The sequence below is a fragment of the Barbus barbus genome, assembly GCF_936440315.1.
Source record: "Barbus barbus genome assembly, chromosome: 40".
Classification (NCBI taxonomy): Eukaryota; Metazoa; Chordata; class Actinopteri; order Cypriniformes; family Cyprinidae; genus Barbus; species Barbus barbus.
This window is the reverse complement of record NC_136718.1, coordinates 18,128,425-18,144,639: the sequence shown is the minus strand read 5'-3', so window position 1 is coordinate 18,144,639 and position 16,215 is coordinate 18,128,425. Positions and strand designations below refer to the sequence as shown.

At 36.3% G+C, this 16,215-nt stretch overlaps 2 protein-coding genes across 5 annotated transcripts; one reads left to right on the top strand and one right to left on the bottom strand.

The window, feature by feature from the left end:
- Window positions 1-142: 142 nt before the first annotated feature.
- Window positions 143-5,431, top strand: LOC306859157 (proteasomal ubiquitin receptor ADRM1-like). Of its 3 annotated transcripts, XM_079400050.1 has the most exons (11): window positions 146-224; window positions 505-579; window positions 1,153-1,362; window positions 1,452-1,568; window positions 1,676-1,799; window positions 2,230-2,316; window positions 3,230-3,311; window positions 3,391-3,638; window positions 3,713-3,870; window positions 4,389-4,491; window positions 4,788-5,431. In XM_079400050.1, exons 3-11 carry the CDS (start codon window positions 1,153-1,155, stop codon window positions 4,880-4,882), a joined length of 1,224 nt encoding a protein of 407 aa, XP_079256176.1. In that variant the 5' UTR covers window positions 146-224; window positions 505-579; the 3' UTR covers window positions 4,883-5,431. The 3 variants fall into 3 exon arrangements, with proteins under 3 accessions (XP_079256175.1, XP_079256176.1, XP_079256177.1); XM_079400049.1 differs by lacking the exon at window positions 505-579 and having other exon boundaries at window positions 143-224; XM_079400051.1 differs by lacking the exons at window positions 505-579; window positions 1,452-1,568 and having other exon boundaries at window positions 155-224.
- LOC306859156 (CDK5 and ABL1 enzyme substrate 2-like) lies at window positions 5,309-14,868 on the bottom strand. Of its 2 annotated transcripts, none has more exons than XM_079400047.1 (9): window positions 14,334-14,868; window positions 12,762-12,854; window positions 10,691-10,768; window positions 9,585-9,681; window positions 9,208-9,388; window positions 8,663-8,760; window positions 8,207-8,313; window positions 7,781-7,985; window positions 5,309-7,618 (listed from the first exon to the last, which is right to left on the bottom strand). In XM_079400047.1, the coding sequence occupies exons 1-9, from the start codon at window positions 14,864-14,866 to the stop codon at window positions 7,478-7,480; spliced, it is 1,533 nt and encodes a 510-aa protein (XP_079256173.1). In that variant the 5' UTR covers window positions 14,867-14,868; the 3' UTR covers window positions 5,309-7,477. The 2 variants fall into 2 exon arrangements, with proteins under 2 accessions (XP_079256173.1, XP_079256174.1); XM_079400048.1 differs by having other exon boundaries at window positions 6,788-7,618; window positions 9,220-9,388.
- Between the last annotated feature and the right edge of the window lie 1,347 nt (window positions 14,869-16,215).

Genomic DNA, 16,215 nt, shown 5'->3' with positions numbered 1-16,215 from the left:
CTAAAAGGTTTCACTTATCACCCCAGTCTTTGATAAACAACTCATAGCTGCATAATTCAGCGTTATTTGTCTGGGGATATTGACATGTGCAACCACCAATCAGAGCAAAGGATGAAGAATCCTCCACCAATCGAACGTACGCCCCGCCCCTTCTGCTAATAGAGGTTGGTCGACATCAGAAAAGTGAAAGAAATCTTAGTATTTGACTAGAAAGAGAGAGAAATGTAAGTTTTATGTTTGTCATATACCACAATCACAACACATATTCGTCAGTACTGCATTTGTAGATGTGTAATATAGAACCCAGTGTTTAAAAGCATGGACCTTTTTTGTTTTAAATGGTTTCATCAATAACGTTACTCGCAGCGTTAGCTTCGGGTTTAGCCGCGGATCAGTTGATCATAGATTAGTAGCTAACTAATTTTATTCTCACTTCACATTAATGATAATGTGTTATATGGCCGTATATTATAACATTCCAGCACATTTGTTACATTGAAACAGGCAGCAGACTGATGCATCTCGGACAGTGATGCTCTAAAGGATGCTAATCTAAAGGATGCCAGTATTGTGACTAAAGTATATATTTAATTGTTAACAGTTATTCCAATATTCGTCGGGATTTGTGTATTAGGCGTTACTATTATGCAAAAAAACATTTGTATGATTTTTAGACTGAAAAATTGCATAGTATATTATTAGTAGTAATTTATTACTATTTTACACGAGTAACAATAATGGTAACTTTGAAAATGTAGTAACTAATAACAATAGAGGCCTAAATATACTCCACTTGGAATGTGAAGGATGTTAGTGGCTGAATATATATATATATATAGATATTTGTGTGTGTGTATATATATATATATTCAGCCACTTAACATCCTTCACATTCATATATATATGTATATATATATGTGTGTGTGTGTGTGTGTGTGTGTGTGTATATATATAAACAGAATTTATCCCTTACAAGAAATTGTGAAACTACTGTACTATAGTTTACATTTGTTATAGTACTGTTTATGCTGTACAAGCAGCCAAATAATAAAAAGTACAGTATTATAATTTGAAATATATTGTTTTACTTCTATACATTATTTAGCTGTAATTTCCCTCCCTGCGATAAATTAACTTTCTTTGTTGCTACAGATGTCGTCTGGAGCTCTCTTCCCTAGCTTGGTGTCCGGATCCCGGGGCTCATCAAGCAAATACCTAGTAGAGTTCCGTGCTGGAAAAATGACCCTAAAGGGCAGCACCGTGACCCCGGATAAGCGCAAAGGACTTGTGTACATTCAGCAGACAGACGATTCGCTCATCCACTTCTGCTGGAAGGACAGATCCACGGGGAGCGTGGAGGATGTTAGTACACGCTCATATAAACAGCTTTGAATATTCCAAATTGCTTTGTAATGCTGATCTTAAAAATAGTAATATTTTCATTTTACAAGGACCTGATCATTTTTCCTGATGACTGTGAGTTCAAGAGGGTCAATCAGTGCACCACGGGCCGTGTTTTTGTGCTTAAGTTTAAAGCTGGCTCCAAAAGACTCTTCTTTTGGTTGCAGGTATGCCAGGCTGAGAGCCTTCTGGCGTCTAATATTGCTCATTAAAAATGTATTGTAAATATGACCTGAAATACATCTTCAGCAATCACCCCTATTTGACCTTTCAGGAGCCTAAGACAGATAAAGATGAGGAGTACTGCAGGAAAGTGAATGAATACCTCAACAACCCACCAATACCTGGCACTCTGGGGAGTGGAGGCGGCAGCAGCCATGAGCTGTCTGCTCTTGGAGGTATTTACATTTACATTTACATTTATTCATTTAGCTGACGCTTTTATCCAAAGCGACTTACAATTGCTATATATGTCAGAGGTCGCACGCCTCTGGAGCAACTAGGGGTTAAGTGTCTTGCTCAGGGACACATTGGTGTCTCACAGTGGATTCGAACCCGGGTCTCTCACACCAAAGGCATGTGTCTTATCCACTGCGCCATCACCACCCCCATATTTCTGAAGTATTTTGAAGTAAACACTCATTTTAAAGCTGAAGTGTGTATTTTTCTTTTATAATAAACTTGGCACACACATGCTTTGAGTTCTTAGTACTGATAATAGTGTAAAGCTTGAATGTTGTAAAGGAAAACAATTCTGTTGAAAATTAGGTCTCGCAACAGTATTCTCAATTGCTGTCTCACCACTGATACATTAGCATTATTCTCCAGGTGAAGGTGGCCTTCAGAGTCTTCTTGGTAATATGAGCCACAACCAACTGATGCAACTCATAGGTCCAACTGGACTCGGTGGACTAGGCGAGTAATTATGATGCTTTATTTTCTCTCTCTGTGACAGTATTGTTATTGTTAATAAAATCTATTCAAATTGTGTTTGTTAATTGAAATTAAGCTGAAGTAAAATAAAATAAAAAAATATTAGATATTATTAGACACATTAGATATTAGCCTTTAAAAATAAAAAATAAAAATTTGAATTATGAAATATTAGAGATTAGATTAAGAAAAACAATTAGAATTGAAAACTGAAATAAACAAGTTTAAGTACTAAAATTACTCAAACTTAATTTGAAATAAAAATAAATATTTAAAAACAGGCAACAAAAACTAATAAAATAACAAAGGCACATAATTAAATTATTAAAATTTAAACAAAAATAAAAGTGAAATTAAAAGCTAATTCAAAATATGAATACCATAACAATAATACTAACTGAAATAATAATAATACTAAAATAAGACTGCTGTGTGACAAATTGATATGAAAATCTACTAAAAAAGTCTACTATATTGTATAGTAATATAATATTTCATGATGTAATATTTTCTAATAATTGTTTCTACTTTTTTTGGGCATTTTTGCCTTTATTACACAGGACAGAAGATACTTGACAGGAAGCAATATGTGAGCAAAGCACATGTCAGAGCACTGCCCATCGCTGTTGACTCCAATTATAATATAGCTACTTTTGAATGGATGTCAACTATGCCAAAAATGCATTTTTTGCTATTTGTCTACCAACAGAAGCTAACTGGCCCATTCTTACTTGCAAAACCTTGATCCCTTGTATTTTCTTATGATCAGATTTCATCTAAAATTAATATGTGCCATTATACATAAAGTACATGAACCCAGACATATTTTTACAAGGTTATCTCTTCGCTGACGCCTATCCCTGTATGCCATCATGAATATTTGTTTGGTCTGTAGGGGGTCTGGGGGCTCTGGCAGGACCAGGTCTGGCCAGCCTGCTTGGAAGTGGAGTTCCAGCTACTAGCAGCTCATCTTCCAGGTAACAATCGGTAATAGCTTGGATATGGAAGATCGTACCTAATCCAGTGACAACTGAAATATTCTTCTTCCATCTTTAGCTCTCGTAGTCAGTCCACTGCCGCCACTCCATCATCCACCTCGGCCCCCACGCGCCTCGGCTCCTCCCAGGTTCCAACCACACCCATAACTCCATCTGCAACAGTTGCAGCCTCACCCGCACCCACCCCCAGCACACCTGTAGGCCCTGGTCTCTCTGCTGGAGCCACCAGCCCATCTCAGCCCATCCAACTGAGTGACCTGCAGAGCATTTTAGCTACAATGAATATGCCTACAGCAGGACAGGGAGGTGAGATCATGATGTTAGTTCTCTGTAAGTAAAACCTTGGATTATATGCTGACATGTCAACTTTCTTTGTTCAGTGGACCTTGCAAGTGTTTTGACTCCTGAGGTCATGGCCCCAATTCTCGCTAATGCAGAAGTGCAGCAGAGGCTCCTGCCATACCTCCCATCTGGAGAATCCCTCCTTCAAAGCACAGAAGAACTTCAAAACACTCTCACCTCGCCGCAGTTTCAGCAGGTTTGACTATTGCATTTCATGATGTGGAGAAATTTTTATCAACACACCCAAAGTTTTCATGTAGTCAGAAACTGAGCATGAAAATAAAGTTAAATAAAGGGTAATTAAATTTGGTTAACTGGGTAATTGAACTGTTTATGTTCTCAGGTGATAAATCAGTTGTAATAATTCTTCAGTAACAAATCAGATTTTGATATTTAATCTAAAAACAATTTACGTAATGCTACTCTAGCATCATTTTTGGTCTGGTAAAGTGCGTCCTTAACTGCCGATGTTTAATAGTCACTGACAGAGTCAAAACACATCATCTGAGAACTGCTAATTAAATGTTATGGTTTCAGTCAATGCTTTGGCCAAAACCAATTTTTTTTCCTATTTTCGATTGATTAAATTTTGGTGCATCTCCAGTTGTGTACGCTTAGTAAATTAATTTCAAGAAAATTTTGTTGGCATAGAGCCAGATTATTTTTTAGAATATATCTTCTAATATTCATCAGCACTCTTTCTGGGTTGTGTAGGCTATGAGTATGTTCAGCAGTGCGCTGGCATCGGGGCAGTTGGGGCCTTTGATGAATCAGTTTGGATTACCTGCAGAAGCCGTAGAGGCGGCCAATAAAGGAGGTCAGTATATTTCAAATATACACAAACTGATCTGGTTCATTCCATTTTTAAACACTTGTTTGTACTTTCACATAACATATATACATTCCTCTCTCCCAGACATCCTTCTAAGTCTGTGGTTTATAGAGAATGTCCTTACAAGGGCAAAATTGGATGTACTCTAAAGTATCTAGACAATTGTTTTTGGCTAGATTTACATAAATCGTGTAATAAACAACTTTTATTTTTCAAGAAAGAAAAGAACATTCTTATAATGGATATAATGGCTGTTTTTGCTCTATTTTTTTTTTTTGTAGATGTGGAAGCATTTGCCAAGGCCATGGAAGGTGAAGGCAAGTCGAATGAAGGAGGAGACAAGAAAGATGATGAGGAGGACATGAGTTTGGATTAGGCAACTCTCTACATAAAAATAAAACGTAAAATTGAGAATTTTTTTCGGTGAACTAATCCTTTAAACACTTAATCCTGTCCCAGTCGCAATGTAACAGTGACAGATTTTTTTTTTCCGTGTGTACTATGATGTACATTTAAAAAAATATTTTTTTACAAAATAGGGTTAATTAAGGTGAATATGCCAACTTTAATGTGCTTTTAACATTTCTGTTTGAGTGGCCTCACATTGCTACTTCTTGCTTTACTAATGACACTGGGGTGCGACTAGCTTTGTGTCCATAATATAGATATTTCACATTTCTATTTAAATCAGGAGGTCTTATACTCTTATTAAAACCCTTTTACAAATAAATAAACTTGCATCAACAGGTAAATAGTAGTTTTTTGGTGTGTATAAATTGACAAAAACTCCACAGGCAACTGAAACAATTAAAAATGTCTTTATATAAATGCAAATAGAAAAAATGACAGCATCTACACAGCACAACAGATAGGACCCTGTGAACAGTTTAGTCCAAACGAAAGCCTAGCTCACACCGCCCAATAAACACCAACGTACAGTGGTTTTTGGTTCAGTGTTAACCCCGTTGGCGTTTAATCAAGCAGTACAAACTGTCCTCACATCATTCTATGACATACTGCTAAAATAGACATTTTGGAAAAATATTTTGGAAAAAAAGTCATAGACACCATAAAACACAGTATTCTCATGCAGAAGGTCACAGGATTCCTTCACAGTGCTTGTACCTTTCCACATCCTCAAAGCTTCCGTGACAGTATCACAGGAGTGAATGTATTCACATACAGTGAGATTTCAATCAACACGTCACATGGTTTTTCAACCGGATCTACAGTCACATTCATAACGTGTCAAGGTGTGTGATTACTCTGTATCAAATAGATTAAAGAGACAAGATGTGTGAAAAACGGTATGGCAGCAGAACCATATTGACAAATGTAATAGTAAAGGCACTTCATTCTTAAACGCTCAGTGAAGATTTATACTTTGAAGAAATAGTGACGATTGATAGCCCACAATTCTCTCCAATTCAATTACCCTCTCATAGTTGATCATTTGTCTCAGCAATGTAAATTTTGACCAGTCTGTATCCCTGAGGGAAAGAAGCAAATGCACCATACAGAGCCAGCATGTTAAAAAGACCACCACTAGATGGTGGCTATGTGCTTCTGCTTCTCAGTCAAAAAAAATTATCAAATGTGGCTATAGAAATCAGATGTAAAAACAACATTGCATATTTCTGGTAATGTTGCACACTGTGATACTGTCCAGGTTCTGAAAGTAAACAGGCCATTCCTATGGTGTATAAACATTTCCAAAGAAGAATATCAGAGATAAAAGATAAGACGATATTGTATGAACACTAACCAAGAAGATTCAGAAACGTTAGGTCATATTCAACACTGCACAGCACAAAACAGACTGACTCTGTCAAGGAGGTGGCGTTCCCCTGTGACCAAATACACAACAGTTTAATATACAGGTGTGGGGTTATTTATACAACCTACTGTACCGTTTGAAACGTGCTCAATCAGTGTTGCACATAAGAAGAACAGGACACAGTAGGATACCAAATATTAAACATTTCATCACTGTAATTGTCACAGCTGTGTATTGGAACGGAGAAAATCATAACATAAGACTTAAGTCAAGACATTCAAAAACACTTGCACCTATAAGAAAAAACAAGTGGTAAATGGTTCAGTTTCTCTAAACATTTGATTAACTGTTTAAAATGGCACTCACATATTCAAAAGACGTTTTTACATTCAAAGCTACCTAAAACCTCAAAGAACATCATATCACTGTTAAACCACAGTCTAGCCAGTAAATGTTAGATGACTAAAAAAAAAAAAAGGAGAGTGAGAGATAAAAGCACAATTAATGTGCCCGTTAAATGTCATCTCTAACATAGAGTGCCTGGCTGGATACGCATCGGAATGCCACACATACACCCCCCCCCCCAAAAAATACAAAAAACACCTATGTGATGAGTCATTGTAAATATATTCAGTATTCATAAATTATGAATTCTAATAAAATTAAGGTCCATAAATAAAATATTGCATAAATAAAGTGGTGCATTAAGAAAAAGCTTTGATAAGGTGGTTAATAAGCTATTACAAAAATAGAAAGAAATAATGGATAAAAATGATCAGCGCTTAAAGTAAGCCTCTCCCTAAATGTGTTTGATTTATAAAATCAGTTCCATGAAGGATGTAAACAAGTGAAGATGGAGTGCCAAGACCACTGGACATAGCTGAGAGAAAATTCCACTGATCTAGAATTTAATCAATAAATAATACAAATAACCTTCCAGAGGTTCCTGCCATAAGACAAGAGCGTCATCTCTCTTGTATACAGCCATCTCTTAAAGGCAAAGCTCACCCCAAAATGAAAATTGTCATTTTCTCACCCTCATGCTGTAACACACCTGTACGACTTACTTTGTTCTGTGAAAAATACAGCAAAAGATATTAAGTCATACAGGTTTTTAAATAATATCAGGGTGAGTAAATGACGACAGAATTTTATTTTTTTTGGTAAACTATCCCTTTAAGGGCCCTCTCCATTTCAGCCCTGCTGCACCAGTCTGCGATAGTGAGGCATGACCTTGCTGTCTGGGAGGTAGAGTGCCATCTCCAAAGCAACGAGAACTGTGAACTCCAGGGAAATCAACTCCTTGCGATTTATTCGGAAACGCTCCTCCAATCTCTGTTCAGGGTCAGGCAGATCGAAAAAGAGAAGAAATAGATAGGGCGAGAGAGAGAAAGTCAGTGCATAAATCATATTAACCAAGAACACATGAAGCATATACCTATAAAGAACGGTTAAGTCTCTGAATTAAATGAATATCCAAAGCAGAAAGACACTTACATCGATCAGTTGCTTGACCTCTTGTTTCTTGAGGTCGCTGCTGATCTTGGCAGCTAATAAAACGCAAGCAGCAGACACCAGCTTTCGGTTGTGCTTGTTCAGCCTCCCTTGCAGAACCAGCTTCTCAAAGTAAACATAAGCCATAGCTATGGTAACCGGCTGTAGGCCACACTCCTCGCTCACCGAGCGCATCTCCCTTTTCAAACTGTGGTGGACATTAAAAAGAGGAGAAATAGAAGTTTGCAAACTTAATTAGGATCAATTTACAACATGCCCATGTTGTATGATTATTCATTGGTAATTCATTCAACCAAATCTAAAATGTGATTGCGATAGTGCTATGTGCTAAAGACCCCATTAAAATAGATTCATATGCACCATTTCTTTCCTGTGTTCACATTTAATTTTACATAAAAATTACTTTACCTTCTGATTTTGCTGAGTGTCAGCTTTATGTGAGGAAACTTCTCCTTAAATGTCTCGTTCATGTCTTTCTTCAGGTCAGATGGTTTCACATACTCAATAACCGTAGTCTGGAGGGGACAAGGAGAGTCTTATAGTTGTCGTAAAAAAATTTATGAGTTTTTATGACTAATAAAACACAATTGTGGCTGCCAGTATTCAACTTTTACAGCTAAAGCCTAGTCAGCTGTGATGCATACTTCATGCCTGTAGCTGTTAGACCATACTGAGCCCTTAGGGTTATTATCATATGACATGCTGGTGTGATCTGATATAGGTCATAAACTGGGTTCAAGGATTATGAATCGCTATCACGCTGTAGTGTAACTCAGATGACCTTGCAAAGCCTTTTCATTGGCATCATGCTAGAAGAGATTATTGAAACATTGTTGGTTAAAACTTTTCAATCAAGGAGCTTACCACGTAAGATGCGAAAATTAAGACTCGCTTGTGCTTCCCACAAGGCCACTGTGGGTCACTGAGTAAGTTGGGGTCATAGTCTGATAGCTCGTCCACACCTAGCAAGAGTTACAACATTAAACATGTTTGTTTTTAAAAGAAATTAATACCTATGCTCAGCAAGGATGCATTATATTTATCAAAAGTGACAGTAAAGTCATTCATAAATAACGTTACAAAAGATGCCCATTTCAAATAAATGCTGTCCTATTGAACTTTCCATTCATCAAAGAATTCTGAAACAAAATGCAAAGTTTCCACAAAAATATTAAGCAGCACAACTGTTTTCAACATTGATAATAATAATAATAAAAAAGGTTCTTGAACAGCAAATCAGCATATTTGAATGATTTCTGAAGAATTGTGTGACACTAAAGACTGGAGTAATTGCCATCACAGGAATAAATTACAATTTAAAATACAAAATTATTTGAAATGGTAATTTAACTAAATTGTAATATTTCACAATATTATTGTTTTTACTGTACATAATGTATGTAACTGACCATGTAACACACCAGTATCTTGTCCAACTGAGCTGTTGATTCGTGAAGGGGTGAAGTTCTTCTGCCCATTAATACGGTTGCGAGATATTGGCATCTGAGCTGTACTGATGTCAGGTGGGCCGCTGCTCTTCTGCCTGACCAAGGCATTAGTTGGAAGCAGAAAACGGGCATATGATACTGTCTGCAACGCAAAACATTCCAGAGCTATCAGCATAAAAACAAACATATACATTGCGCAAAACACACACCCAGTGACCCGGTACTGCACCTTGCACAATGATGCTTTAAAACAGATAGTAATGCACCAGCAAATAAACAAACAAGAAGGTTCCTAAGGCACATAATCATGTCTTTGCTCAATCTTCTTAGAGAAATACCTTTCCAAGGTTCACCTCCACTCCTTCCAGTCCTGGGACCATATCAACTCCACCACCAGAAGAGTGTCTCTGTCTCTGAGCTTCTAGTTTAGAGTCACTGCAAACGGTTGATAAAATATGAACAGTCAGAATTTAATAACACTTCCCTGAAATAATCGGTTTTATTCAGATATTGAGATAAAAATATTTTCTCTCATATTTTTATATCTTATTGCTGTTTGTCTGGTGCAAAGACCCTGTTAATATACCAGCATCAGGCCTCAATAGACTGCTTATAATCTGGTCCATTTGTAAATATAGTACACCATTATATTAAAGCTTAAAATTATACAGCAGCACATCTTTACGTGATAAAGCACATTGACTAAATTATTATTTTTTTTTAATTAAATAAAAAAATATGTGATTGGATGTATGACAGGTGGACAAATCACTGTGATCTCTGGACTGCCAAAGCCAAAATCTAATCACTGCATGTAATTTATGTGCATTTAAATCTTACATTAATGGAGCCATATCATATATTTTTATTATTTCATTTTTTCCCACTTAAAGTCCACTTAAAATGTTTTTTCAGCATGTAAAAATTAAAATTTGTTTTTCATGACAATTTTCCAGACCCTTTTTTCAAATATATTAAAGTGCTTTGCTCCTCTAACACACATGCTGCTGATTTTCCTTCAAATTACTTTGATCCTATGTATTCAATTCAGAAAATAATCCACACTGAGAAGTGCAGCAAAACAAAATAAATTAATTAATGAAGCTTTTTGGACTGGGGATGATGTTTTGAGTTCTACAAATTACATCATATTTTCCGACTACATCAAAATCTCTATTTTAAAAGTATTAAGGTTTTAAATAATTTATTTAAAAACATCAGTGCAATTTCCACACTGACCATCTGGCTTTGTGAAAAATCGCTCAAGATATTTTTTTTCCCATTACAAATTAATCATTTATTTTACAAATGGAATCATCATCATATTTCATCAACCAGGCTTAAAAGAAAGAAAGAATATAAGAACAGCTGATTTGTCCATCCCTCATGTATGGGTTTGCATGATATGAAATGAGTTGTTTGGCTGACTGTGGTGGCTTTGTACCTGATGTGATAACTCTCTCCATAGGGCAATACAGAGAAAGCAGCACACAGGGATCTCTTGGCACAGATCAGCACAACCCTGCAGGACACAGATGGCAAGTGCACACAGAACAGACAACATCAGTCACCTAAACATCAAACCATCACAGTACACCAGCCATGTTTACACCACAACAAGTGCATATGGGTCACAACAGCATGCAGCACAAAGCAAATGGGAGATCTTAAAGCCCTGGAATGACATTGGTGACAAAAGGAGTCAAAAAATAAATAAAAGTCAATCCATTCTTCAACCACAAATCCAAATATTAAAGCAGCATGTAGCTTTCTATGTCACAGCAGATTGGTCAGCAGGACCCAATCTAATTACAACAAACCCGATCACATTTCCAAGAGGTCTGAACAGTATCAAAATTAACAGGTCAGCAGCTTGTGACACAGGATGTGCTCAGTGAGGTCAAAGGGTACACATTACATCACTGCTGATGTCATGAGGCTGGGGGTGAATGTGCATATGAGTGAAAGTGTGATTTCATGATTGATGATGTAATGCACGTCCAGTGAAAAAAGGGGGTAAAATTCAGCATAATATTCCAGATCATATCAGAAAATAACACCTGTACTGTATGTTTGTCTTTATTTCCTTAACCTGTGTAAAATTCATCACCAATATATACAAGTCATAGGTTGCATATAGGTCATAATTTTTATAATGCAATTAAAAGAAAACTACATAGGATTCAAAAGTCAAAAGAGCCAGATGGGTTTATGTCACTTTTACCAGAAGTGGAAAGTAAATTAGACAGAGAAAGAAAAGGAATCAGGGAGGAAAACACTTTTGGAAGCTTTTATCTTACGTAACTGAGTTTCATTACATTTTAATGGTTCTTGCCAAGGTGCAGTTCTACTTTCAAAAGATGCCATTGCTATATAAGGTTCCATTCAAGATTAATTTAATTCAGCCCAGTTGTTCCTCATGTAGACAGACACATCTATCCCCCATTTCGTCTGTGTAAAGTCCTAACTTTGTAAGAACCTAAGTGAGTTATCTCAGCGAGTACTTATGCCAGTTATTAAGTTAGCTAAGGAATCACAGAGCCTGTCTCACTTAGCATGAGAGCACATTGCAGTTACATAACAACAAACTTTACTGCCTGAGGAAACAGTCCAGAATCCACTTCACCAGCATCTATTTTTTATATTCACCCTATCTAACATGAGCCCAGTATGGACTATCTGAACACCTCCATTCTATAGAAGTTGTTGATAAGAAAGTGCTAATAAAGAACTGGCCTAACAGTGGACCAATTATATTTCAAAATAATTTCTGAAAATTAAAAATAAAATAAATACGTTATACAAGAGAAATTCATATTTATTTATACAAACAAACAAACAACTAAATAAATGAAATTGATAGAAAGTGCTAATGAACATCAGCCTAAATTAGGGGTCTTCAACAGAGAACCAATTATTAAAATAATTTTTGAAAATGAAAAATTATATGAAAATATAAATAAAAATGCATTCAACCAATTCAACTTAAATAAAAAAAAACTACATCTAAGAAGCTGAAGTTCAGTTAAATGATAGAAAGTGCTAATGAAGGATCAGCCTAAATCAGGGGTCTTCAACAGAGGAACAATTTTTTGTTTGAAATAATTTCAACAAAATAAAATAAAACAAAAAAGGATTTAAATTAACTTGAAACTAAAATTAATAATTTAATTAAAATACTAATTTAAGAAGCAAAAATTAAATGTTTCATTGTCCTCCATTAAAATGTTTTAAAATTAATATGTAATGTATTCATTTGACTTAATGATTATGTAATAGTTAAATTGGTTTTGTAATGCAAGAATGTAATTGTAAATACATGATTATGGTACTACAGTATATGCATGTTATTATTATTGGTCAGGCTCCAAAAGCCTTTTTCAAAAAGCCTGTTTTATTTGTGCTCTAAGGCTCCTTAGCTTGAAAAAGCTTAAAGACCCCTGGTCTAAATTGATCTTGCATATACAGACTATTTATTCAAAATGAAAATCAAAACAAATACAGGCCCCCCTCACCTGCTCCCTCGAGTGTCATACTGTCTCATATTCTTGATGAAATGCACCTTCTTGGAAACCTTTGGCCCTGGAGACCCAGAGAGGTTACGTGTCCTGCAACAAGAATTAGATCAAATTTAGAGATAAATACACGTGGCTTGCTTCAATTTGTATAAGCTTAGAAAAAACTGTGATGGATTAAATTGAAGCAAAAGCTTAATCTTTTGGCTCTTGACTATAAATAAGGCTTAAAAGTCACCCGTCCAGCATCAGTTCACCAGCAGACCTTACATAAAAAGATGAGAGGATGAGAGGAACAGAACAGGAGAGAGATGAAAGGCATGCAACAAAAAAGACAAACAGGAAATGATGTGCATATGTACTGCAGTGAGATGGTTCACATGAGTAACATCACATACAGGCAGATAATGCTTGTTGTGACTGGTTGATGGCCTTTAAGCTATACTTCTTTGACTGACTCAGCAGCCCCTTTATTATCTACTCTGACAGCAGTGATATCTTATCATCATACAAACCTTCCATCTGTCCTATGGGTTTTCCTAATCACTGTCTCTGTTGTCACAGTTACAAATGACTTTTAAAGTCTGAGAGCTCACTCATTAGGCCTACACTGCATATAACTGCCAAGCACTTCTGTTACTCTTAATGATTTATTAATAACTTTGTTCCATCAGACAGTAGTACACACTTTATCACCGAGACTTTTAATTTCGCCCAAAGGAGTCCGATTAATTAATGAATGACTCTTACAATTAGATCACTTTAGTGAATCACAAAACATATGGCTCAGAAAAAAAAAACATACACGACTTATAGTAAATATCTAAGATCCTGATTCCATGGAATGTCTGACTCCCAAACATTTATAGTAAATCAGTCAAATGAGTTACTGAATTAATTTGACTCACTTAATGAACTGCAAATGATTATTTTCCTTATGTCAAAAATATACCAAGAATAGATTATCATGCTACGTTGACATGCAAACTAATGTAAGTTAGCTTTACAAAATAGTTACACATAGCATACGCATTATGGTTTTGGCTTTATTTTACCAAACATTTTTCATTTAAAGCACTGCACGAGAACTGCATCAGGATTCAAAACCCGCCCCGATCTATCTTAACAGGTATCAAAAATGTCGCAGAAATATTTCCAGTCAAATTCATGCCTATAAAACAAGCCTCATGCCTCTTCAAAGATGAAAATGAAAGTTAGACAATCAGACGGAAGTCAGTAATTCCTCTTATAGATCTGGTTTTGTTTTGTTTCTCGTATTGTAACGTACTGTTTGTAACACTGCTTCAAAAGTCATAATCGGATGTAAACAACAGGCCACATAAACCTTCAGTCCATAAAATAAAAACCTTGATACGATTTGGGAATAAACATATAGCTTTCATAAACATACTATTTAGAATGGCTTATAACAGATAACACCTTTACAAAAGAAGGTTGCATCACACATTTACTCCATATTTGTTATGAATGGTGTCATTTATACCAGCCACTGAATAAATGTCATAACGCGTTTCATTGTTTGCCAGCCTGCATGACAAAAACAAAACTCACCTTTGGCGGGGATCAGGCACAGGATTAGATCCCGGGAACTGACCGGGTGATTTACAGGATCCTAAAAGCGGATTCACCGGTCCAGAGGTCGGTGAAAGCGGGGGTGCCTGGACTGACAAAGGATCTGTTCGTCCATCCTCCGTGAAAACGTCGCAGCTCCCTTGATTGAATGCTGGAGGAGGGCTCAGAGGAGCAGGGTAAGTGTTAGTCGTCGGTAGAGGGGTCGCTGCTCCCCCGCTGATGGAGGATGGCACTTGGGTGAATGTTCCGTAGCTGCTGGTTGTCGACAGAGGGAGACCCGTCACCGTCACCGCCGCGGCTCCGACATCCAGACACCGGCTCTCTGCTTCCCTGGGGCCAGCGATTCCATTGCTTAGGTTGTAAACTGGTCTTCCGTCCAAAGATATATTTGTGAGAAACAACAGTGCTGCTTGTCTGCGACGGGAATCCCGGCTTTTTCGCAGGTGTTCTTTGTGTGGTTTGGCTGAATTAGTCCTCGGACAGCCGCGAGGACCGCAGGCAGCGGCCGCCATTCTACTGCGAGTAAGCTAAAAGCAGTCAGACCTATTAAACCGGCTGAGGGACTGACCACGCCCCCTGACATCCTATTGGTTCAAATCACTGACACTTGCATATAAATGAGTCTTTGCCTCAGCGGATTGGACGAGAGGTCTTGGTTCATAAATTTGTACAATAATTTTGCTTCAAATGTACAGGAGGACATAAGAAATATGACAGACATCTGTTGCTGTCTTTGATTAATAATATATTTTTTAATATGAATGATACTTGAGATTAATAGTTTTACATATTTTATATTATTATTATTATTGTTATTTCAATTATTATTTTATTATTTGTATATTATTATTTGTAATTTTATAATTCTATAATATAAAATTATATATTAATTTCTATAAATTAATTATATAAACAAATCTGCATTAATTTTACCCTTGACTCTCTATGCATCCTATTTCTTAGGGAATGTGCTTGCCTAAACAAATGTACACAATAGCACAAATAGCAACAAATCTTCACAGTAGCAACAAAAACAACATTTTCTTGAATGTGGTATATATGGGTTAGCCCAGTCATGAATTTTCGTTAATGCAATTTCTACTTTCATATTCATTCAATTATATTTGACTAGACACTGCTCTGTATGGATTTTATACTTTATACTTGTTATACTTAATACTTCTGCAATCTCTTTATACATCTACTCCACATGATGCTGTAAATTCAATGCTGGCTAGTATAAGCTCTAAGCTCTAAGTTTCAGCAGAGCTCATTACAGGAGTTAAAGTATGGTATATATATGGTTCATTCTGTTATGTAAATATGCAGTGATGTCTGCAACAGCTCGTGGGATAATGAAATAGGGAAAAAGAAAAGTGTGGGGGGGGGGGGGGGGGGGGCAATTTCCGGATTGTTCAGATAAAATGTTGGCAGCAGGAGCATAATCAGAAGTTCTTAATAGACTTGCAATAATATTTCTCAGAATTACTTCCTAAAGAATTACCTTTATGTTGTTTAAATACATATCCAAATCCATAAAATGTATTTGTTTAAGATTGTTGAGGGAATGAATGGCTGAGACTATAATTGCTATGTTGCAATATGCTTGCCGTTCTACATTATATTATGTAATAAGGTTTGAGCTAATATTTCATAATCTACTGGGTCACTGTTTGTGGGGAATTAACCTTAGTCTAATCAGTCTGCTCAAAATATTTCCTAGAGTTATTTATTGTTTTATTTTAACAGCTAACCCAGACAAATGCATACACTCTGAATTTAAAGGGTTAGTTCACTCAAAAATTAAAATTCTGTCATTAATTACTCACCCCCACGTCTTTACAAACCTGCAAGACCTTCT

Coding starts and splice junctions, on each gene's coding strand:
- LOC306859156 (XM_079400047.1), bottom strand. CDS start 14,866: ATGGCGGCCGCTGCCTGCGGTCCTCGCGGCTGTCCGAGGACTAATTCA. Junction 10,769..12,761: donor TATGACACTCGAGGGAGCAG/GTGAGGGGGGCC, acceptor TGTGTCCTGCAG/GGTTGTGCTGATCTGTGCCA. Junction 9,682..10,690: donor GGAGAGAGTTATCACATCAG/GTACAAAGCCAC, acceptor AACCGTTTGCAG/TGACTCTAAACTAGAAGCTC.
- LOC306859157 (XM_079400049.1), top strand. CDS start 1,153: ATGTCGTCTGGAGCTCTCTTCCCTAGCTTGGTGTCCGGATCCCGGGGC. Junction 2,317..3,229: donor AACTGGACTCGGTGGACTAG/GCGAGTAATTAT, acceptor TTTGGTCTGTAG/GGGGTCTGGGGGCTCTGGCA. Junction 3,639..3,712: donor GCCTACAGCAGGACAGGGAG/GTGAGATCATGA, acceptor TTCTTTGTTCAG/TGGACCTTGCAAGTGTTTTG.